Source organism: Agelaius tricolor, unplaced genomic scaffold (assembly GCF_023055355.1).
Source record: "Agelaius tricolor isolate 1412-34295 unplaced genomic scaffold, bAgeTri1.0.p SCAF_28, whole genome shotgun sequence".
Lineage (NCBI taxonomy): Eukaryota > Metazoa > Chordata > Aves > Passeriformes > Icteridae > Agelaius > Agelaius tricolor.
Window position 1 is genome coordinate 4,696,339 of NW_027269288.1, and position 23,688 is coordinate 4,720,026.

The 23,688-nt window shown below is 43.4% G+C and overlaps 1 protein-coding gene across 1 annotated transcript in view; it reads right to left on the reverse strand.

Annotated features, from left to right (window-relative positions):
• The window catches only part of DHRS3 (dehydrogenase/reductase 3), a 30,853-nt gene extending 15,447 nt beyond the window's left edge, over positions 1-15,406 (reverse strand). Inside the window, exon 1 of the mRNA XM_071448824.1 lies at positions 14,405-15,406. Coding sequence (XP_071304925.1) covers positions 14,405-14,677 — 273 coding nt within the window. The 5' untranslated portion in view covers positions 14,678-15,406. The remainder of the gene's footprint in view (positions 1-14,404) is intronic.
• Between the last annotated feature and the right edge of the window lie 8,282 nt (positions 15,407-23,688).

A 23,688-nucleotide genomic window follows, 5' to 3' on the forward strand; every position in this document is an offset into this window, starting at 1 on the left:
TCATTTTTCTTCCAAAATGCTGCATTATTATTTTTACTTACTGCATATAACTATCTGGGTAAAGAACCTGTGGCAGGTTAAATATTCATGTTAGACATTTACTACAATGCAAAGCTATGTCTACACTGAACAGTAACTGTTCTTGGAAAGCTAAAAAAAATCCAAAAGTTAGATTACAAGGTAATGTTAGGAGAAAAGGACATGTGGAATTAAAAAGTGACTCCAATACAGTGTTATTTCACTTGACTGGGCAAAATTGCCCAGAAATTGCCTCTTCATCCAACAATTAACTGAAAATTCTGCTGTTTCTTAACTATCAAAATGGAAAAACCTGACAATATAAATGTATGTAAAAGAAGAATTAAAGAGACCAAACTGGGTGCCAGTCAAAGTGGATTCTTTTGTAGAGTTTGCCTTTCTATTTCTGAGGTGGATTCTGGAGCAGAGCAGCCTAACCTTGAAATGCTGAGTGGTTTTAACTTCCAGTCCCCAGGGACAGCACTGACTCCTAGGCTAGACCCTGCATGGCTTATAAAAGCATTAGTTATGCTGCATTACCAGTTTAAAGGATTGTCAGCTTTAATTCAGAACACCTTCAGTTTTGCTCCAAGCTAAATCATGATGAGCAATTCACCAGCACTTCACTTATTTTGGGGAACATAAAAAAAAATTCTCTACAAGCTCTATAAAACTAAAAAAATATAGATTTATCAATTTGATGCTATACTCAAAACATCACTGAAAAGAAAAACTAGGCAAGGGTTTAAATTTGTTAAGCTGGGAAAAGGTTTGCAACAAAAATAGCCATAAGAAACCTAAGGGTGAATAATGTTCCCAATGCTGTCATTATAAACTGCCCTCCAGAAAGGGCTCAAATATGCTCCAGATCATCCATGTGCATAATAGGATGCAGCTCTTCACTGAAAAAATAACTTCTCCCGTGAGGTTACTGGAGAAGTATTGGAGTTAAAATAGCCTGCCTTAAATTTGTGTATAAACACCAGCAACTGCTCCAGACAGGCTCCCCTACAAGCCTTTCTCTGCCTCTAGAAAAAGAGAACTGCTACCATTTTCAAACCACATAAAAGCTGTCAAAAGGTGCCTTTCTTACAAGAATTTTAGTTGAAGAAATAAAGGACACTGCTTAGAAGAAAGCTTCAATATTGAAATGCTTAACTGGTTGCCTATCTTTTCATGTGCTTTTCAAAATGTTATTTTTTAATGGTGGCTGTTGCTATGCAACAGAGCAGAATCTCTAAAATCTATTCATGAGTTGTACAAATGGCAGTTTTCAGGACATATTTAACTCTCTCAGTCTATTAAGTTAAAGAAGGAGGATGGGAATCAGAGGACTGGAAGCTCCCAGAGCACAACCCCCACCCAGGGGTACAGCTCTGGCTTAAAAAGGATCTTTCACTGATTATGCAATTTTTTTCAATACACTGTTAAGATATAGCAGCTACCTTGCCTTCAAAAAATGTGAAAAACAGCACAGCTCTGTTAAATAAAATGATATCTGAATGTAAAAACAAAAGTTATATGCATGTTCATTACTTTTAGCTAGAAATGATCAAAGCAATTCAAATTCAGATTCTGCCACAATGGTTATTTAAATAACCAATTTGCCAAATGTTATTTAAACAAGAGGTGCTGGTCAGGCAGTCACAAGTCCAGCTTTAGCATATTCCTAACTTAGAGCTGCCTGGAAGTTCCCATCTTTTGGATGTGACTGCATGCTTCTCAGGCCACTGCAATGCAAAATGAAGTTAATTCACTTCAATGTGAATATAAAAATCAATGAAGTTATCACAGAACGAGACAAACCTGACTTTCCAATAAAATAAACTGTATAAAGTAACCTGGGCAGCAACTGAGATTTAACGGAGGGGCAGAAATAGAATATTGAGGCACAATAATTCTCAGTGTGTTCAAAGGCAGTCACAAGCCCAGCTCTTTGCCTGAAGGGTTCCCTCCCTGCCAGCAGCTTGAGAGCATTGGGGATCTGGAAACTGCTCCAAGAAAGTGTGTGAAATTTAGCCCTAAAAAACACAGGCCTATTTTTGGTTGACTCACATTCACTTTTTGCTTCCACTGAGATATAAGTGACAAACCCAACCAAAGTAATGGCCTGAAGGACAGCAATCCCCAGGTGCAGCAGTGATGGATTGTCAGTGCTGGAACTGCACTTAGAAACCTGGAAATCTGAAACAAATAACACTACTTGGCCTAAATCTGGGACTTAAATGCAAACCAAAAGTGTTTTAACTGTTTTTACTGATTCCAGTGGCTAAAGAAACCATTCTAACTTCATCCCAAATATATCAAATATATCAACTCCCTCTGAGATGGATCTTTTTTCAGTCTATAACCAGCATTCTGATTATTTAGTGCATTTACAATTTCAACAATAACCTGAAAATGTGTCGTTTATAATTTTATATAATATATATAGAATTACATATATAATATATATCATTTTACATCATTTATTTTATAAACATAATTTACTTTCAGTGGTTAAGAATTTTCTATCTCTTATTGTCCCTTTCAAGTCAGTGAGGAAGAGAAACTGAAATCCCTTTATAAATGCAAGATGCTCTTGTGAATGTCTGGTTTTGCACAAATGCTGGGCTGAGATGGGGCAGTGTCAGCGGTCAAAGGCATCAGGAGAGCTCAGTGAGAGCTGTAAACAAGTGCAGTGATGTCAGGAGGAGCTGGCTGACCCAGTGCTGAACTCTGGCTCTGAAGGACACACAAAGTGCCAGATCCCTTTCCCACACATGTGCACACACACACTCCCCTCCCCTTCCATCAGAAAAGGTGTCACAGAACAATCTGCCACAGTTGCACATCATCATCATCCAGGGAAATAAACCCTGGGACCCCTTTTGATGGCTGAGACTTTGCTTTTGAAGAGACAAACCTACTTCCACAAGCACATCAAACATAAACACAGTGGTCTCTGAGGGGCCTGGGTTCCAATCCAAGCAGCAGAAAGCCACAGCATTGCACAACCAGCACATCCCAAACCCAAAATCAAACGGCTCAGTTCAGCCAGGCAGGACTCCTGCATTTCCCAGGGGCCTTGCAAATATTCTGACATAATTCCTGACAGCTCCCTGTGGCCAGAGCCAGCCCTGAACTGTTAGCATTTGGGAAAGAAGCACTTGCACCAGCTGGGTGCCTTTAATATCCCACTTGGAGCATGACCTCGTCTCCTTAAGGCTTTGTCCTCACTGGGAAGGTTTTTTTAGGAGTTGGGTACAGGGGATTTGAGGTTGTAGTCAACATCAAGCCAAGCTGCTGAAAGGGGATGTCAGGATTTTCCATTGCCTCTCCTGCAAGCTCTGCCCAGGGAAGTGCTGATCAGAGACAAGCTGTCTGTGTTTACTGCCAGCAAGGAGACTGAAGTGACAGATCGAAGACAAACACTAATTTAATGTTCGTGCAGAAAATATCTGACTGCCCACTGTTCCTGCTGATCTGTTCTGTTGAAGAGCGTGGAAAGACAAACTGCTCAGTGCTTGTCTCCCCACAATTTAGGTTTGGTATATTTGAGATTTTTCTTGAGGTCCAGTAAAAAGATTACCTAAGAATTTCTGCTTTCAGGTAAAATGGTGCAAGTTTGTCAGCTCTTCAGACACAAAGAAAAATCTTTTTTTTACACCAGGGTGTACCTGGTGATTCAAAGGGCAAATAAAACAAACCCCAATTATAAGCACATAAAAGATCATGTTTTTTTAAGTGGTGACTTCTGTCTTCTAAATGTAGGCCTGGCCATAAAGGAGACATTTGCTCCTCAGTGAAGATTCTAAGAAACACTGAAGTAAGATCTTCAGTGCCTGAAAAATTACTTTCTGCTACTCACAGGAGTTCAGACAGCAGGCTTCTAGTCCAGGACTTACTGGGAGAGAGGATCTACCAAAATAACAAAAAATACTCATGGGTACAACTGTACTGCTCAAGAGAGGGGAAGATGACTGAGTGAAAACTCCATCTGCACTGATTTTAATTGGCTCTTTCACTGAGAAAAATGACAGAGTACCCATGGATACATCTGTACTGCTCAAGAGAAGGGAAGATGACTGGGTGAAAACTCAATTTTTACCTATTTTAAATGGCTCTTTCACTGACATAAGGGAAGAAATATATTATTAGCCAAGTCACACCAACTGCTCCCCCACCTTTATACAGACTCTTTCTAATCTGTAGCTAAAACTGTGGCATACTACAGAATAAACACAGCCATAGTCTTTCCAGGCATCATTTATATAAGTATATATATATAAAAATTATATATATAACCTCAAAATATGTATAATTTTATGTTGGTTAAGTGTACTCAGAGGTACAACTGTCTGTCCCTGGTTACACACTGAGAGCCAGGTTTACCTCACAGGCACACACCTAAAGCACAACTGATTCAGCAGAGCTGCATTTGTGCTTTCAAACATGATTTTATTGCCATCAATGGAGCAGTGACACATTTGCTCAGGCAGTGTAAGACAACAGAAATCCCTATGTTAACCAAAACAAATAAGCTCTGCAGCACTGCAGTCAGTAAATTGTAATTAAGAAGGTGGCAACATAAGGGCAGCTGTCCACAAAATCCCATTGTAATTATGCATAGTTTATGGCTAAACTAATGGGATGAACAATTTAAATTAATTACAAACTCTGCCAAGGTAGCCATCTATTCCCAAGTCTATTAATTAGAATCAATTGACTCCCCACTGGGATAAAGGTCAAACAACATGTATTTGACCCTTTTCTCCTGGCGTCAGCGTTATCAGCCCATGGATCTGGCAGTGCCTGGGCCTGACTTGTTCAGCTCTTCAGGATGTTGACAGGATGCTTTGAAGAACAGAGTCTGGGCCCAGCTAAAAGAATCTTTAATAATTCCTGCTTTATATTCCTGATAAGCATGGCTTTAAAAAGGCCAGGGCTTATTCTCGGCTCTGAGGCTGTTGTTCTCTGTCTTGAGGAGTTTTTCTTTTCAGTCTCCCTTTCCTGCAGAAAACCTTGAATTGTTAGATTTGTGTCTTCACTTTGGGACAGGAATCAAAGTGAAAGTGAACACTTATTTGTTATAGGATTTTAAAACAAATCCTCATACTCAATACTTAAATACTCAATAATCATTAGCTGACATTTTCAAACTGCTCAGAGGGAAAGATACCAAATTTCTAGACCCTTGTCCAATTTTATGGGCAGGCAATCAAGAGAACTGTTGCTTTTTTTCTTCTCCCCATCACTCTTGCAGAATGAATTAAGTGGCTTCTTCTGTGAACTTCATCATTATCATCTATTTGTCCTAATTCATCAGATTTTTTTTTTTTTTTTTTTTTTTTTTTGCCTTTATACTTTGGTTCCTCTCAGGTTACTGTCAGGCCAAGTTCCTGCCTTGCTCTGGCAGTTTGATGTAAAACCAAATAGTTCTTGATGTGCCAACTTTGAATGTTGCTGATCTCTTTAAGAAATGGAATTCAGAGTGTATTTAGAGTTTTCTGACTTCCTCCTTTGTAATTTTACTATGCACTGCATAGTATCACTCTAATAAAGCAGGTTGCCACAGCAGCCTTAAGAATAATAAAATCTTTGATTCCTTTAAAATGTTTTGGTCAAATGTTTAGGACTGTATACATGGATTATGGTCACTCTTAAAGCAAATTGCTGTGCCTGGCTAATTAAATCAGACATTAGCTCAACAGCATGTTTGATTCTTTTATAATGCAGTAAAAACTACCTACAGTGCTTCAGATGGAAACAGTTCTACAAGTCTGAGACTTTTTCTAGCCTGTGCCAGAGCCATGACATAAATGCAACATGAATACTCAGCAACACTTTTACAGGTCACTGTAGGTGATGAAAGACACAAATAAAATAGGGATGAATCACTTCAGGTAAGTGGTCTGAAACATCATGGCCCAAAACCTTGCTGTCAGCCCTGAAGTTCAGAAAATCTGCCTTTTTCCTTCCTGTGGTACAAATGAGACTGGGAATGATGGAATCAGACCATGGCTGAGGCTCTGCATGTCCTCTGTCCAACGCCCTGCTCAAGATCAACCTCATCTACTGCTCTGACCAGGTCAGTTCACTTTGAATTTCACTGCCTCCTCCTCCAGCTGAGCCTCTGTTTTCACTTTCCAGGTATTCACTTTACCCATATTCCCTTCACCTTGGTTAGCATTAGGTCTACTGTAGCCTTTACCTCCCAGCATTAATTTTTAAAACAATCTGGTTTCTACCACACTTCCTGCACCACTCGAAAAATTCTTCAGAACTCTTTACTGTTACTTTTCAAACCCCACCTTAAAACTTCCATTGCTGTGATGCCTCTTCCAAAACTTTAAACTGGCTCAACAAGTGGTGCTGCAGTCTCTGGCTTTCATCAGCACAGAGTTCTGTGTTGGTACTCATTGTCACCTTTTGGTTTTTATCTCCACTGTCACATTTATTTATTTTATCCCCGCCAACCCTGAGGTCAGCATCATCTTTTGCTGTTGTTCTTACAGAGCACATTTAGCATCTTTATGCTGAACAGTCTTTGGTGTGAAGTCAGTTTTTGAGGCACTGCAATGACATTAATATAAAACCTCATCTTTAAAACTTTAAGTTTTTTTTTACAGCATTGGCACAGTCCTTGTATTTAGTGGGAAGCCTCATTTAACTGCCTTGGTGCCAGACCTTCAGCATGTTAAAAAGTGCTGGATCTTGGTGTGCCAACTCAGCATGGTCTCAATTGGGACAGTGTTTTCTCATTACATCACTGCATCTTGATGAGAGATGACAAGACTGCAACTCTGCAAGTACCACTTCTTGCTAACATTATTTATTCTCCTTACAACACACCCAGCAACAAAAGACAGGTATGTTCCAAATTATAACTTAAAACAGCTCCAGCCCAAGCTGCTTCACAGACACCAAAGATCTGAGAGCTGATAAATTCTGGTGGTGCCTGCCAGGCAGAGACACTTATTCAGCATGTTATTCCAAGTGCTGGCCTTGGCAGCAGCCCCCAGCACAGGCTCCATGCCATGGCAGCCTGGCACTCCAAACAAGGGCTCTTCTGCCCATCCTCAAATCCAATCAACAAAGTAGGCAGCTGCCAACAGGAAGCCATTAAATAAAGCTGCCATCAGGATGTAATCTTTGGAGAAATAAAGCCTTTCTGGAGCCCATAAAGCCACCCAATCAGATCTATGCTGTCATGCTTTACCAAAAGTTTCAAATTAATGTATTATTTCACATGGCATGGAAAAACATTCACTCCCCAGCTCTTCTCATGTACTTCTGGTTGCTGATAAGTTGTGACATGCTCTCCTAGCTCACTGTAAGATTAAGTGCTTAAATTTAAGGAGGATTAAAGTAACCATCATTTAACATATCCCTGAAGCTGCTGCATTCCTATGGTGGTTTCTTTCCAACCACACACACAACAGGAGAGATTAATCACTTACAACCTCATATTTGCACTACAGGTAAATATTCTCATTACACTAAAATATCTACAGCATAGAAAATTTCCTTTTAGATTACATTAGTGCATCTTCCTTTTAGGTTCCATTATCCTTTTCATACAATGTCAGATTGCCTTTTCCAAATGGTCACTTCCTTTTTTGCATTTTTGAAACGACTGCACAGAAATCCATTAGGCACATGGGCTGTATCTCACTGTGGTACCACCACAGGGCAGGAAAAGCATTCACAATGGGGACAGATGCTCACCTGGCAACAGTTTCTTAGCACTGAAATCTAAATATATTTATATAAATTTTACACTGAGTCTTTTAAAACCAGGCCACCTTAAATGTAGTGCACCACACTGGCATATTGCACTGGGTAATGTACATCAGAACTGTGTCCATTTCTTTTATAAACCTAATTTTAAAGGCTTTCTAATTTCATCATGTTAAGTCATGATGCCTGTTAAAAACAAGTACCTGTGATTAATCAGTGTCTGAGGAAAATCAGGTCCTCTCAGCTCTGAAAGTGTGTCATTTTAAACCAGCTCTTTTCCTTCTATCAGGACTAATATTCTCTGGGGTGGCCAGATCAGGTCTAGTCATGTTCTGAGCTGAGAAGGAATGAATGTGTCAGAAATCAGTTATTACTTGCAGAACAAAAGTGTCTCCTTGACAACTGGCCCAGCACATGGGATTTTAAAGCTGACAGAAGCAGAAGGGCTTCCTAGGGCTCCTGCAGGGATCTCCTTTGTTCCAAACCTGGAACCCTTTCTTTTGTAATGTACAGAGTTCCTGCAGGGATCTCCCATGCCTTCCCACCCCTTCCCCACTCCCCCAGCACACAGTCAGGAATTATAAACCTTTGGACATGACAAAATAAAGGGTTCCAGGCTTGGAAAAGGGTTCCTGCAGGGTTCTCATGCCCTCCCCACTCCCCCAGCACACAGTCAGGAATTATAAACCTTTGGACATGACAAAATAAAGGGTTCCAGGCTTGGAACAGGGTTCCTGCAGAGATCTCATCCCTTCTCCACTCCCCAACACAGGAATTATAAACCTTTGGACATGACAAAAGAAAGGGTTCCAGGCTTGGAACAGGGTTCCTGCAGGGTTCTCATGCCCTCCCCACTCCCCCAGCACGTGGTCAGGAATTATAAACCTTTGGACATGACAAAAGGAAGGGCTCCAGGCTTGGAACAGGGTTCCTGCAGGGTTCTCATGCCCTCCCCACTCCCCCAGCACACAGTCAGGAATTATAAACCTTTGGACATGACAAAAGGAAGGGCTCCAGGCTTGGAACAGGGTTCCTGCAGGGTTCTCATGCCCTCCCCACTCCCCCAGCACGTGGTCAGGAATTATAAACCTTTGGACATGACAAAAGGAAGGGTTCCAGGTTTGGATGAAGTCTGGGGCACATTCCCATTCCAGTGCACCAGGCATTTGATGCTAGGCAAGGGATACTCTCCCATGCAGTTTAGCAAGACTCTTCTACAGGCTCTGAAAGTGCAACCAGAGATCAATGTTTGAGAGTGATCTTTTAAGACATTTTGGAACCAGAACTCTTACTGAATCCATGGGAGACACTCATATTTTTTGTCCTGCACCTCAAAAAAAGTCACAGCTCTGAAACAGCAGCAGTGGCTTTTGCCCTCACTTCAGGAGATTGGCATTCATTTAATATCCAGCTCTAGTCACAGTGCAGTTAATTCTCGATCACACAGCATTGGTATGTGTTATAAAGAAGCTTTTAGAAGGCAGATGCTAATTCATACAAATCAGGACAATAATATATGAGCCATTCACTTAAGAGTTGGACTCTTAATCCTTGTGGGGTCTCTTCCAACTCAGAGTATTCTGTGAAATCTGTAAACTAATAAGTCAATGTGATTCATAAACACCAAAGTGAAATGTTCATAGAGCTACAGATGAAATTTGTGTGGGAGGAGCATGCCATTGATAAACTCATCTCAAAACTTGCCAATTTTTCCATTACTGAGAATATAAGGCTAAATTCTGAGACCTGATAACATTTTTTTTTACATAACCTCTCACCAATACTCTCAGCCTAAACACAAAAGAGCTTCAAACCTTACTCAGCTAAACCCCTCCAATTATGCAAGGCTTTCAAGCACTTGTAATTCCTCTGAGGTTTTCAGTTCTGTTGGAGAAAGTGAAACACTGAGGGAAACTCTAGGTTCCAGCAGCAGCAGGGGTTTGCACAGCTCTCATCCATCCATCCATCCATCCATCCATCCATCCATCCATCCTTTTCTTGGTGCTGCTTCCTCCCTCAACTTCTTCCCATCCCAACTGACACTGAACTGAAAGAGGACAGCACAACCCAACAAGAAATCTTCCAAAATGCAGACACTGAGGTCTGACTTTGAAAAATGCTGTGAAAATACCAACGGAGAGAACAGTTGAGATTTCAGGGCTGTTGGGTGTTTCTGGAAAGGCCCAAGAAACTCTTCCAAAGTCACTGTCAGATAAACAAGAATACTAAATTACATACTAAAGCTGGGGAATCTGTTTCAGTCCTATTATTAACATCTTTTTCAGTTACTTTTATTAGGTTTTGTTGACATTTAAAAATGCAGAATGCCTAAGAACTGAGCATCCCTTTCCCATTCAATCACATCTCAAATTAGATAATCTGTGAACAAAGTAAATTAAAATGACAAGGAAAATTTTTAGAGATCAAAGTTTTCTAAAAGAAAACCTAACAAAGATCAAGACGTACAAAAGACATAGGAATCAAAACTTCTTCACTAGAGACTATCAAAACCAAGGCTGACAAATTCCTGGCAAGGCACTATAATGAAACTTCTGTAGGAAAAGCAAATGGCTTTGAGGAAACCAGGCACAGTTTCCCACTCTGCTGAGCAGTGAATGAACCCATTCAGCCCCTACACCCCCTGACTGCTCACATCTGCAGAGGGCTGTTCTCCAACACAAGAAATACTGTTCAAAGGGGCCAGTCTTTCCAATATTAACTGGATTATACAGTACAGTCTTTGCAAAACACCATTAGGCTTTGGAAGTGGATTTTTATTTCATAGGCATTAAATCATAAACTCATAAAAGTCTCTCCTTCTCCCATTTCATTAACACAGACATTCTCTGCCATTTTGGCTCACCAGAGTATCAACAGCTATGAGCCTTGACAGAGCTACCAGTGTGTGAGACTGAGGCAGAGGTGGATACTTCATTGACCAAACACTTTTAAGGTACAGTTAAATTCTCAAGAATTAAAGCAAACAACAGTGAGGATTTTGAATTTTGCAAGCGGGCAAGAAGGGACTGAAAGCAGAAAGTTGATTTCTCCAGTAATTCAGCCACAGCAAAGTAGCTTCTCAGGCAGCACTTACGAATCTGGACACATCTCTGGGAAGTTGGATTACAACACTTGAACATTTCCGGAGAAAAGTCAGTGCTGTTCATCCCTCATCATAACACTAACATGTCCTGGATCATCTGTAAGCACTTCATCCCTGCACACAGCTCATTTACATGCTCTTGGCTTTTTCCAGAAGTGCTCCAGGAAGCATTTCAATACACAGCGCCTCCCAGGACCAAGTAGTTCTTGACAACTACTTGAAATTACAAACGGAGTATGGATCCTTTGACCTCTCAGGATACACTTGAACAGGAATTATCTGATGATTAAAGTCTCCCATTGCCTAAAAATTGCTGGCAGGCTTAATTGAAAAAAAAACCAGAACATACACTTCTTAAACTGCAAATAGAACTGGCACTGCTTTGTGCCTTTATTGGCAATTTCTTGGAGAGGCCAACGAACAACTTTGAGAAAAGAAACATCATTGAGAAGGAAATGTCTCCTAGACATTCATCTAAAGTCACATTTGAGGCACAATGGCAGAGCAATGGGGGTAAAGAATGGGAATCAGGATGGATTTACAAGATCATGCCCAAGAGACTTCCATTCCATTAGATTGAGAATTTTAGTCTCCATGCTCATCAATCAAGACATTGTATTTCCATTTGCATAAACCCTTCTGGGATTTATTTCTTGTCCTCTTCACAGCTTTAAATGCAAGACCAAATTTTACAGTAGAGGAGTTGCAGATGTGACAATTCATAATCTTGTGAAACACAACATTTCCCACCTTGCTCGAAAACGGCTCTGATACATCTCACTTGTGAGCCTCTGAAACTGAGTGTAAGATGAAATCCCATCCAGTCTAATTACCAGGGAAGTTTCATAGCCTCACAGTCCCAACCAACTTATCTTTCTGAAGATTCTAATCTCAAAAATATGGTTATATATCGCCGCCTACCTCCAAAAGCCCGCCACTATGTCTGTGTGCGCAGGCGCCGGGAGCGCTTGGTCAGGACACACTGCACACCCTCCACCAGGACCTGAGCCCTGGCACTGCTGCCAGCCACCTCCATGGCACGCTGGGCTGGGCCCCAGAACTCCATGCCCGTGCTGGAAGTCGTTTTCTGAACTTGGAATGTGGTGACTACGCCAGCTGATAATCAGAATCTGTTCTAAGTTAGTAATTATGATCGATAATTCAAGTTTTGCATATTAGTGTAAGGCAGTTAACAGTGTAAAAAGAGAGAAGCAGTCAGTTTTCACAAGCCTTATCAAAAGATGACTTGCTAGACACTCCAAGGCTTTTTCATTTCTTTTTCGTTGTCAAATGCAAAGTGTAAAATTGAAGAGGAGTGCCAAGCAGAAGGTTGTGCATGGTACATGGTGACTGCACAAAATCCACAAATTTAGGGTTGAGCACAGAAGCAGGAAAGAAATGAAATCTCATAGCAAAGGGAATGGAAAGTACCACTTGTAGGTAAAATTAGCATTAAAACTACTAAGGAGATGAAGCCAACTTTGGTGTTGTCACCACAGGCTGGCAGGCAGTGCCACTACCAGGGGGACCAGAACTTGCTGAGGGCCATATATGACTGACTGCACACCATGATCCAACTGAAGAGAAAAACTAATTCAAATTGAATCAATGCAAAGACTTAAACACCTTGATGACGCACATGGAAACATCCCAAAAGGCAAAACACCCCAAAGTTCTAACCAATAATCAGCAACACAGAGCATTTTAGAACATGATGTAAGACAAGTACAAAGGTTCCCAATAATTATTCTCATGTATTCTGTATTCTTTCCTTGTACAATATGTAGGGATCTTGCTGACAGGACATACAGATAGAATACAGCCTGTGTCTGTTTACAGTAATTCTGTCCTCAGCTCTCTCTCAAACAGCCCTGGCTCCTTTTGGCCACTGTCCCCTGGCTCCTCAGGGCCATTGTTCAGCTCCCAGCTCAACTGCAGCAAAACAGCTCTTAAATGTGCTGTAGAAATGGTAGCATTTTAATGCCAGCGCTCAGCATAGCAACCAGCCACTCTAAATAAATAAATAATGAAGCCTGGTATTCCAACAGATAATATAAATACACCTTCAGCAAATTTCTTGGGTCCAAAGGTCAATCAACTTGTTTGCTCTGACTCCCAGAATGTGTAAATCTCAACATGATGTTTAAACACAAACACAGACAAACATCAAAGTTCAATGCTGACATATTTTACACCTCAGAGTTACATGCCAGAATAGCTCTGTACCACACAGAGAAAACTGTAATGCATGTGTAAGGAAGTGATAAAACCCTAGCCTGAACTAAATCCAAATGTTTTTCTTTAAATAGCCTCTCATTCTGTATTTTTCCTCTTCTTTCTTCTCTATTTATTCTCATTCATCCTCTCACACAGAGAAGTATTTATGCAGCTGTCTAATTTCACCAGTCCTCCCCTTAATTACCAATAAAAGGGGAGATCAAACTTTCCATCCTAAGACTCATTTCAGGGATGTGTGTTTCTATATCCCTGACTGATTCACACACAGGAACATACCTGTATTTACAAAACCACGACATTTCAAGGTAAACCACCAGTTCCTGAGCAAGAGAATGGACCCACCAGCTACACTGGCACTTCTGGGCTGCTGTGCAGACCAGCCACTCTCAGCCTCTCTCCTAAAGGAAATAATCCCACAGCTTCCACTCAAGCTTTGCTCTTCTTGCTGGCTTCTCATTCATTTTCCCCCTGAACAGCTCTGGACTGTCCAAAAATGAAACACAAGGGACTTCAGGAAGCACAAGGAATTAATTTCACGAATGGAAACCCAGCAGGGTGAAAGGGAACACTTCTCCCCAGTGTCCCAGAGCCACCTGCCCCTCTCCTATGGGGTGATATGATCCTAATAGAGGGGGGCTCACTGTGCATGATCCCCATGCCCCTCTCCTTTGGGGTGATATGATCCTGATAGAGGAGGGCTCACTGTACATGATCCCCATGCCCCTCTCCTTTGGGGTGATATGATCCTGATAGAGGAGGGCTCACTGTACATGATCCCCATGCCCCTCTCCTTTGGGGTGATATGATCCTGATAGAGGAGGGCTCACTGTACATGATCCCCATGCCCCTCTCATTTGGGGTGATATGATCCTGATAGAGGGGGGCTCACTGTGCATGATCCCCATGCCTCTCTCCTTTGGGGTGATGTGATCCTGACAGAGGGGGGCTCACTGTGCATGATCCCCATGCCCAGCAGTACCAGGAAGCAGCAATGGAAGTGAGCGCGGGCTCCATGCATGGAATTGCTCAGCTCCCCTTCCCCTGCCACAGCAAACCTGGGCTGAGGCAAAACCCCCTCCTTTGTCAGCACAGGGGGATTTTCTCAGAACCGCGTTTTCACGGATGGGATGGGGAAAGGCAGGACGCGGTGAAGGAGGAGTGGGCAACTTCTGAAATGAAACCGATGTAATAACTCACAGAGCTGCTCTCACCTTTCCCGGGCGATCCCAGCGATCCCACCCGGAGGTGGGGCAGCAGGGCTCGCTGGCAGAGCAGCAGGTGGGCGCTCCCCATCCCATCCCATCCCATCCCCTCCCCGCTCACCTTCCTGGCTCCTCTCCGGGCGAACTCCCGGGCCAGGTGCCGGCCGATGCCGCGGCCCCCGCCGGTGACCAGCACGTTCTCCCGGGACAGGTCTCGCAGCTTGGGCGGCAGCAGCAGGCACACGGCGGCTTTCACCACCAGATACACCATCTGCACCGGGAACAGCAGCAGGGCGCCCAGCCACTTCCACATCATCCTCTTCTGCCACGCAAAGTTCTCTTCCAAACCTCCACAGAACCAAGGTGACAGAGAAAAAAAAGCGATTGCCTTCATGCACCCCCAGATGGGTGACAATTCTTCAACCCCCCTTCCAAAACTTGGGGGCAAGAGGTTCTTGAACTGGAAAAATCCTTCCCTCCCCCTAAAAAAGATGGGGGTAGGAGTAAAGTAGTGCAGAAGACCAAGTCACTCCCCTGTTTCTTGATCGGTGTCCTCTGGGATTGTCACACGCAGGTAAATCAGCTTCCTTGCTTTTTCACTGGAAAGCTCTTTTTTTTAATTAAAAGAGAGGGAAAAAAAAAAAAAAGTAGAATTAAAAGTAACCATACATCCCTCCGCTGCAAAAACCCACATAAAAATCCAGTATCCAAAGGAAAGGTTTTTATATTTAGAAAAATAAAGCAGCCTATGTCTCCAAATTTCAGCCTGCAGTGCCTTCCAGGCAGCTCATTTCTATTCTTAGACTCAGGAAATTGCTTAAATAAGATAGAATTGCCAGGACCTTCTTTTTAAGAAAGCCTCAATTCAGGGTGAGGTTGTTGTTTTTGTTTTAGTATCTATAAATATCTATAGACGTTCTGTCCTGAGCCGGTTGCAAAGGCTGAGCCGGTCACTGCCTCTCTCTGCCCCCTCTCCCGGTTTTTTCACTTGGAGCGTGGATCACAGAGCAGGAATTACGCCGTGCACTACTTCAGCTCTGGCTCTTACTCATTTCTGCCTATTGCCGTCTCTGCCGCTCAGGGCCGCGGCGCTGGGGAGGTTTTATACCCCATTAATCCTGATTGACAGTTAAAGTGTCGGGCCGATTTCACTACTGTTCCTGGGAGTGGCTGCTGCTCTGCCCTCCCCCGCCGGCCGCCGCCGCGCCACCGGCTCGCTGCGGCTGGGCCGGCGCTGCCAGCGCGGCCGCCAGGGCCACCTGCGGGCACTGTGGGCTGTTTGTGAGCCGGCAGGGCCACCTGCGGGCACTGTGGGCAATCTGCGAGCCGGCAGGGCCACCTGCGGGCACTATGGGCCACCTGCGGGCACTGTGGGCAATCTGCGAGCCGGCAGGGCCACCTGCGGGCACTGTGGGCTATGTTTGAGCCGGCAGGGCCACCTGCGGGCACTGTGGGCTGTTTGTGAGCCGGCAGGGCCACCTGCGGGCACTATGGGCCACCTGCGGGCACTATGGGCCACCTGCGGGCACTGTGGGCTATCTGCGAGCCGCCAGGGCCACCTGCGGGTACTATGGGCCATCTGTGACCCGGCAGGGCCACCTGCGGGCACTGTGGGCTATCTGCGAGCCGCCAGGGCCACCTGCGGGCACTGTGGGCCACCTGCGGGCACTGTGGGCTATCTGCGACCCGCCAGGGCCACCTGCGGGTACTATGGGCCATCTGTGACCCGGCAGGGCCACCTGCGGGCACTGTGAGCAATCTGCGAGCCGGCAGGGCCACCTGCGGGCACTGTGGGCAATCTGTGACCTGGCAGGGCCAGCTGCGGGCTGCCAGGGCCACCTGTGGGCACTATGGGCCAGCTGCGGGCATCCTAAGCTTTCTGTGGGCTGCCAGGGCCACCTGTGGGTACCCTGGGCGAGCTGCGGGGCAGCAGGGTCAGCTGTGGGCACTCTGGGCTTGCTGCAGCTACCCGGAGCTTTCTATGGTCACCCTGGGCCACCTGCAGCCACCCTGGGCCATCTGTGGGCCAGCAGGGCCAGCTGCCGGCACCTTGGCATTGCTGCAGGCACCATGGGCCAGCTGAGGACCAGCAGGGTCAGCTGCGGGCACCTTGGCATTGCTGCAGGCACCATGGGCCAGCTGAGGACCAGCAGGGTCTGCTGCATGCACCCTGGGATTGCTGCAGCCAGCAGGGCCAGCTGCGGGCACCCTGGGCCACTTGTGGGCACCCTGGGCCAGCTGGAGCCACCCTGAGCTTGCTACAGGCACCCTGGGCCGCCTGTGGGCACCCTGGGCATGCTGCGGCCACCCTGGGGCCAGCTGTGGGCACCCTGGGTTACCTGTGGGCACCCTGGGCATGCTGCGGCCACCCTGGGGCCAGCTGTGGGCACCCTGGGTTACCTGTGGACCCTGGGCATGCTGTGACCACCCTGGCTTTGCTGCAGGCACGCTGGGCATCCTGCAGGTGCCAAAGTCAAATAGCTTTAAATACTACACCCTGGGCCAGCTGCGGGCATGGGGGGCAAACTGAGGGCACACTGGGCTTGCTGTGGGTGTGCTGGGCTCATGCCATGCTGGGCTTGCTCCATGCCATGCTGGGCTTGCTCCATGTTGCCCTGGGCTCTCATGCATGCCAGGCTGGGCTCTGTGCAGGAACCAAAGTGCTCTGCACCAGGTGAGGCAGCCCCTGCCTCCTCCCTCACCTTCATGCACCACAAAGGTGCCCAGGTCTGACCTGAGCCCAGGGAAAAGCAGGTCCAGGAAGGCTGAGTTCAAGGGAACCATCTCTGGGATTGCTGCTTGCCCAAGATCTGCTGGTGTGTGCAGGGCAAAGCTCCTTGCAGCCCTAGATTACCAGCTGAACCCAGCCTAAGCTGATAATCACCAATATCTAGTACCACTGACCAGTATTTTTCTGGATAATGTGATGCCTCATGGATTTTCCATGCTGGAAGATGTTTGCACTGCTGAAAACTGGAGATTCAGCAATGACAAAGGCAGGCTCTGAATGACAGTGGGAGACTCACCCTTTAAAAAAGGGTGGTTTCTTCCAAGACTTTTTTGTCTGGTGATAAGGGCATACCTGGAAGGTCTCCATAGCACTTCAAATTCTGAATAGAGGGAAAAGGGCAGAGTGTATTACAGCAGGTCCCCAGGTCCCTGGCTGTTTGCACTGTCAAGCATTAGACAGGTAAATTATGATTTTGGTTGTACACATGAAGCTTTTCTGAGAAGGCTGTAACTGCACATTCATTTCAGAATTAACCTGAAATGCAAAGCTTTAAGGATATCAGAAGATCTCAAGGATATCAAACCTCACAGTGTTGTCTTCACAGCTGGGCTGGAAAGAAATTTGGGGTTTAATCTGCAGGTATCACTAGGGTTCATCAAAATGAGTCCAGTGCACAAGTTCACTCGGGTCTGGAGCCAGATGAACTATCCTGGGAAGCCATCTAGAGGTAAACACTGGAATTAAGGGAAAACTCCACTCCAAAACATTCCCAAGCTTCTTCACTTCTCTAGTTCCTAAAACACCACCTCAATGGGCATTTGAATCTAAGCATCTGTGAGAGAGAGGGGTGAGTTTGGATGCAGAATCCCTTTAAAAATGAACTCACTTTTCTTCTTTGGAATCAAACGGGTATTTTTGAAAGCAGGCAATCAAAGTGGCCATGTGGGAACAGTGTTTTCAGGGGTTTTTTGTTGGCAAAAAGAAGGGCAGCCAAGTTTCTGGTGCCCCCCACATTCAACAGCTCTATCACACATAGATTTTTTGATTAAAAATATGAAAAATACCTAAATCCTTGAATTTCAGCTCTGTTAAAAGTTCCACAAAAGTTTTAAGGGAAGGAAAAAAAAAAAGAAAATTGAGAAGAGAAACTTGCACAATTTTTTACCTTTAACTGGCAGGTTACCTCATATGAAATAAGCCATATGACTGTCACTGCATAATCAGAGTGTCAGGAGGGGGTTTTGAGGAGAAGATGAAGCATCCCAACTGGAAACTGTCTGTACATTCTGTCAGAATCAGTGAGTGTTCCTAACTCAGCTGCATCTGAAACAGCCAGAGAATTTCCATGGCCTGTTGGCAGCACTGAGCACCTTGGTGTGTTTTTACAGTAATACCTCCAGAAATGCAGCTCGGGGAGGCACCTGGCATTACAATTTTCCTCTCAGTCCAACAGCTCTGGAGGGGAGAGAGAAATTACCCAGAGAAGCCAGTGTGTGGCTGAGACAGGCATGACTCAGTGTCTGGACTGGGAACAAATATAACAACTTTCTGCTCCGGAAATAAGGAGCAGTGTTGAAAATGAAAGGATATGAACTGCAGCGAAGTATATTTGGTTTTTTTGATTCCTGAGTTCAGTCTCTTAGTGCTTAAAGCACCACAGACACATTTAAAATAGAAAACTCAATATTGCAGAGTTAACTTGTTTAGATTGAAAATTAATTATTAATGTAAAACATTTGCAGGTCCTTTAAAGCCAGAGGGAATGGAATAATCTTGTGTTTATTTCATGTCTATTTTATGTCTATTTCCAGCTTGAATAATAACCTAAATATGTGTTTGAAGAGATTTTTTTTATTTATTATGATTTTGACCTATGTATAAAGTTGCTACCAAATATGGCTTGGGAGTTAGAAAATGGTTCTAGATATATAACATTTTCCTGACCTGTGCTTCAAATGTCATTGAAGTATGAACTATTTTCCTTCTTCACTACTTTAGTTTTATCTTGAAGCAATGAAAACTAGTAGATGCTACATTGTAGAAACCTACAAAAACAAGAAGCAAAAGCAGATTTATAGTAAAACTGAAGTTAGTGCATCTTGCATGTAGGAAATAAAAACTATGTGCAAGTTATTTTAAAATTCTCATAATTCAACCAAAAAGTCAAATAGCTTTAAATACTACACATACTATACGTGAGAGCATTACAACTTTAGAGGTATTGTCCCTTTTAATTGCAGTTCTACTCTGACAAGGAAAAAAATAGGAATATTCTGGAATTTCCTCTGATTTTTGTACAGCAACCACTGCACTCTTTCTTGGCAAGAGGTCTTTTTCCAAACTGTCACCTTTACAAAAGCAACATGAACTTTTATTCACTAAGTCCATCTCTGTTAGTGAGACTCCCTAAAGTGCATTTCCATGTGGGGCTGATTGTCCAAGGTGTTTTCAGTACTGCTGGTACAAACAGACACTCAGCACACACCTTGGTGAGGGTAACAAGGATCTGTCCCATCACAGCTTTCCCTTTAATTATCAGCCCTAAGTTGTTCCAAAGTGAATCCCATCCATGTTTCCACTCAGAAGTCCTAAACCAGTGCCCTGAAACATTCCATAGGCAGGCCTGTTAGTTCTGTGAAACTGCATCATCTTCAGAATTAATTTTGCATTTTCAGCAGTTGTTTCCTACACAGACACTCACAACAAAGTATAAACTGAACAAACAACCAACACAACAACTTTTTTAAGCCCTTTTCATGGCACTTTTACTATGTTTATTCCAATTTACGAGAGCAAGAAGGTGGTCAGGCTTACAATGGGATTCTTTGGGTGGTCCTGTGCAGGGCCAGGAGTTGAACTTTGATGATCCTTATGGATGTGTTCCAACTTGGGATATTCTGTGATTCTCTGTAACGTATTTCAGTGGAAACTCAAGCCAGTTTTGGCTTCCATTTGTTGGTTTAGATTTCTGGGTTTGTACTTGTGTAGCTTTTGGAGTGTACTTAGTGTACATTTACTCATGTTCTCAATAAGAGTCATAGAAACCAATTTTTTCTGACTTGTGGTGGCTTGAAGGAAAAACCAGCAGTGAAAAGCACATTTACCTCCAAAACAAGTTGATACAGTCTCTACACACATCACTTACATGACAAAGCTCCATTTTTGCAGAATGATGTGACCTGGATCTGTGAAGAGGCTCAGGCAGTGTCTGAATGTCACAGTTCATGTTACACCTGTATTTATGGGCAGAACTGTGTTCATAGAGCCTTTGCAGCCAAGTTTCTACAGCCTTGCAGGGCTGTTTGTACAAATGAGGCTGCTAAATGGCAGGAACTTTAGAAAGGAAAATGAGCTGGAAATTAAAACTCTGCTTGAGGCACATGTGAAAGCCAAATGGGGTAAAAATTCTGTGTTTTCAACTTCAAAAGCCCCACTCAGATATATGCAGTACAAACCGGGGAGCACAGAGCAGCAGTTCCACAATAGAAAGGCTGTGTGACTAAGGAGTCAAGTAATTCCATTTTTTTTTACATCAGTGCAGGATTTTTAATCATAGACAATCTATCATGATCACAGAATAAAACCTAAACCTCCCTTAAAAAAGGAAAACCTTTTGCCAAGCTGATCTGGTTTTTGTTAGAGGAAGTACTGCTGTCAGATTTGGATAAATCAAGAGCTAAATTTTTGTGCTTCTTGATTTCATTCTTCCCTCGTGCTCACATTTTCCATTTGAAATGTGTCCCAGTGGTTCTGTGATTTCACACTGTCCTTCTATATGCTATTAAGAGTCTGATACTATTGCCTTCTAAGTTCTGCCATGGACTAAGCTCAAAGGAACTGGGTTTCTGGTTAACATCCAGCCTGACAGCAAAGACTGCATCAAGCCTTTTACAAAAAGCTGAATTTTGATGTCTTAGGGCTTTCCCAGGGTCTTACAACAAAGCAGTGTCATGAGTAAAGATATAAAAATGTCTCGCCAGTAATTCTAAATTCTAGGTAGCATCCCTTTCTAGATTCAAGTGTAAAAATAATTGTCTTTATGAGCAGAAGTTCACACAGTGCTCTAGGGGCTCTCTAGAATTCAAAGGGATGCAGTCTCACCTATGTGGTGCTTGTTCCACCTGCTGAGTTGTTTTCATACATGTTAGAATTTGTCATTTATTGTAACTTGGCTTGGTTTTCCTCACCTGTCTGTGATTTGAAGCCAGATCTCTCAACATCTTAGGCTGTTTCAAGAGAGAACAATGCAAAAATACCCCATGTAAACAGGAAGGGAGTTTGTTTGGAAAGGTAAGATCATGTTTGTTAACCTGATTGACTCACCTTACCTTCTCTTTGGTGCCTTTACTGACTTTTAGGCCAGTGAATATTTACCCATTCCTTCTGACCAGCTCCTCAGTCCTGACAAAACTCCTAGACATACAAGGAACTGGGGAAACAGAAGAATTATGTCTTTAAGGCTCTTAAAATTAGAGAAGAGTCCTGAAATCCTACTAAACCAACATGATGTCAATTTTGACACAAACTGAACAGCAAGCTAATGCCTGTAACAAGTCTGCACTGGAAACTTGTAAACTAGCTTAGAAAGGAAATCTTGGGATAAAATATTCCCTGAATTCCTTCTAACAATGTCTTTTTAAAAGAATTCCTTACATGCAGCTGTAACTTCTTTTCAGAGGGAGAGGTTCACTAATACACAGTGAGGTGAAATAATTCAGGGCCTCTGACTGTCTGAAGTTTCTTCAAACTGGACAGTTTTACAAAGGATATCAAAAAGAAGAGGAATGTTAGGAAGAGAATGGTGCTGTCAAAGGCAAACAGTTTTGACTGGGAGGCTGGGATAGGTCAGGTGTATGAACTGATGTGGGGAAATAAGATCACACTAAAATCAATAAAGCCCAACCCAGCTATTCCTCACAGAATATAAAAGTAGCGTTAATTTTTGCTTTAGTTTATGTTCTTTTGTTTCTTAAAAACCACTCAAGTTAGTGTACCCCCACAGGTCTGGATGGAGTGGGGCTGGGAGGGGCTCAGCAATGGAAGAGATCATTTATTCCCCAGCTCAGTCAGTTCATTTGCAGCAGAATTGGAAAGATGACTGGGATGACAAGGTGCAGGTCTGCCAAGTTAAGCTGAATTCCATGGGATTACTTAAATGGATTTCATGATCTTCTTATCCTTAACACCTTATCTATCTATCTATCTATCTATCTATCTATCTATCTGTCTATCTATCTATCTATCTGTCTATCTATCTATGTACCTATTTATCTATATTTCTTAATTTTAAACTACATAATTCAATCATCTATACTAGCTGACCTCCACTGAAGTTAAGGATTAGACCTTTTATCTTAAGAATCCAGTCTGGTCACTCAGCATCCTGTATTTTATCTCTTATGACTCACTTGTTTACTCATTCCACACAGCTAAATTTTTTTAACCCACTGACTAGTTCACATTGAAGTTTTTTGCTCTTTGCTGTAACACATATTTTGTATAAATGGGATTTTTTTTTGTCTGCTTTTTTAAAGTGTGCAAGAAAACCTAGAAAGGACCCACCTTTTTCAGTGAAGATGTCTCTGAGGGAATCCACTACAGGTTGGTTAGCCAAATGCAGAATCCTGTGGCTCATAAAAAGGAGTGCTTCTCTCAATGGCCATGATTACAAGCTTTTATAAGGGTTTTTAAATGAAGTGTTGGGGAGATTAGTGGGGATAAAGAAATATTTCAGTGTTCAGAGAATAAGCACAGGTTGTATTGCTCATGTCAAGCTGAGCTAATGCTTGTTTGCTTTTTAATGTTACCCAAACAAGTTTTGTCCAGACACATGGTGGACAGAAATACACAAAGTTACACTTGGTGACTCCTTCCTGCACTGTCATCACCTCCTTTGGTTGGATACCATATGCTCTGATCACACCTGAATTACAACCAGGGATAACACAGAGTCATCTTGGAAAACACAGCAAAATATGGAGTTGTAAAGAGATCAAAACCTTTCCTTTAGAAAGAATCAGCACAGAGGGTTAGGGCCAAAATTCTCCAAGTCAAGGAGAAGTTTCCCTGTGCTAGCACAGCACCATTGGTGAGCCCAGAGCCTCTTGCTGCACACTCAGGCTGGCAAATAACTGAGAGCTCCATGTGGATCTCCAAAAGCAAAATTCCTTGAGACTGAGTTCAGGATGCCTGTTCTAACTGTTCTGGCCAGCTCTCTGCCTCAGCCAGTGAGCAGGGGAAAAGAGCAGCACTAAGCAAAAAGCCTTGGAATCATCCTTCAGACCTTCCAAGAGCAGAACTTCTACAATTCCTGACCATGGAGACTGGAGTCCAGCATGGCCACTCTTCCACAGGCTGTGAGACACTCACTGGTGCACTTGCAAAACATCCCAGAGAGCTTTTCAGGCACATAAAGCAGATAAAAAATAAAGCCATTTATACAAAAGAAAGGTTCTTCCTGGAAGTGACTGTGCTCTGTGTGAGCTTGAATCATGCCAAGTGCACTTGTCACAGCCGGATGTTTGCAGGCTTCCAGCCCCTGCCAGCCCTGCCTAAAGGAGCAGGGCAGGGGGAATTAGGTATGCAAATGATATGCAAATGACTTTCCTATGGAATCGGTCTGGAGGATATAAATACTGACAGAATCATATCAACCAGTGTCTAATTATTCCCAC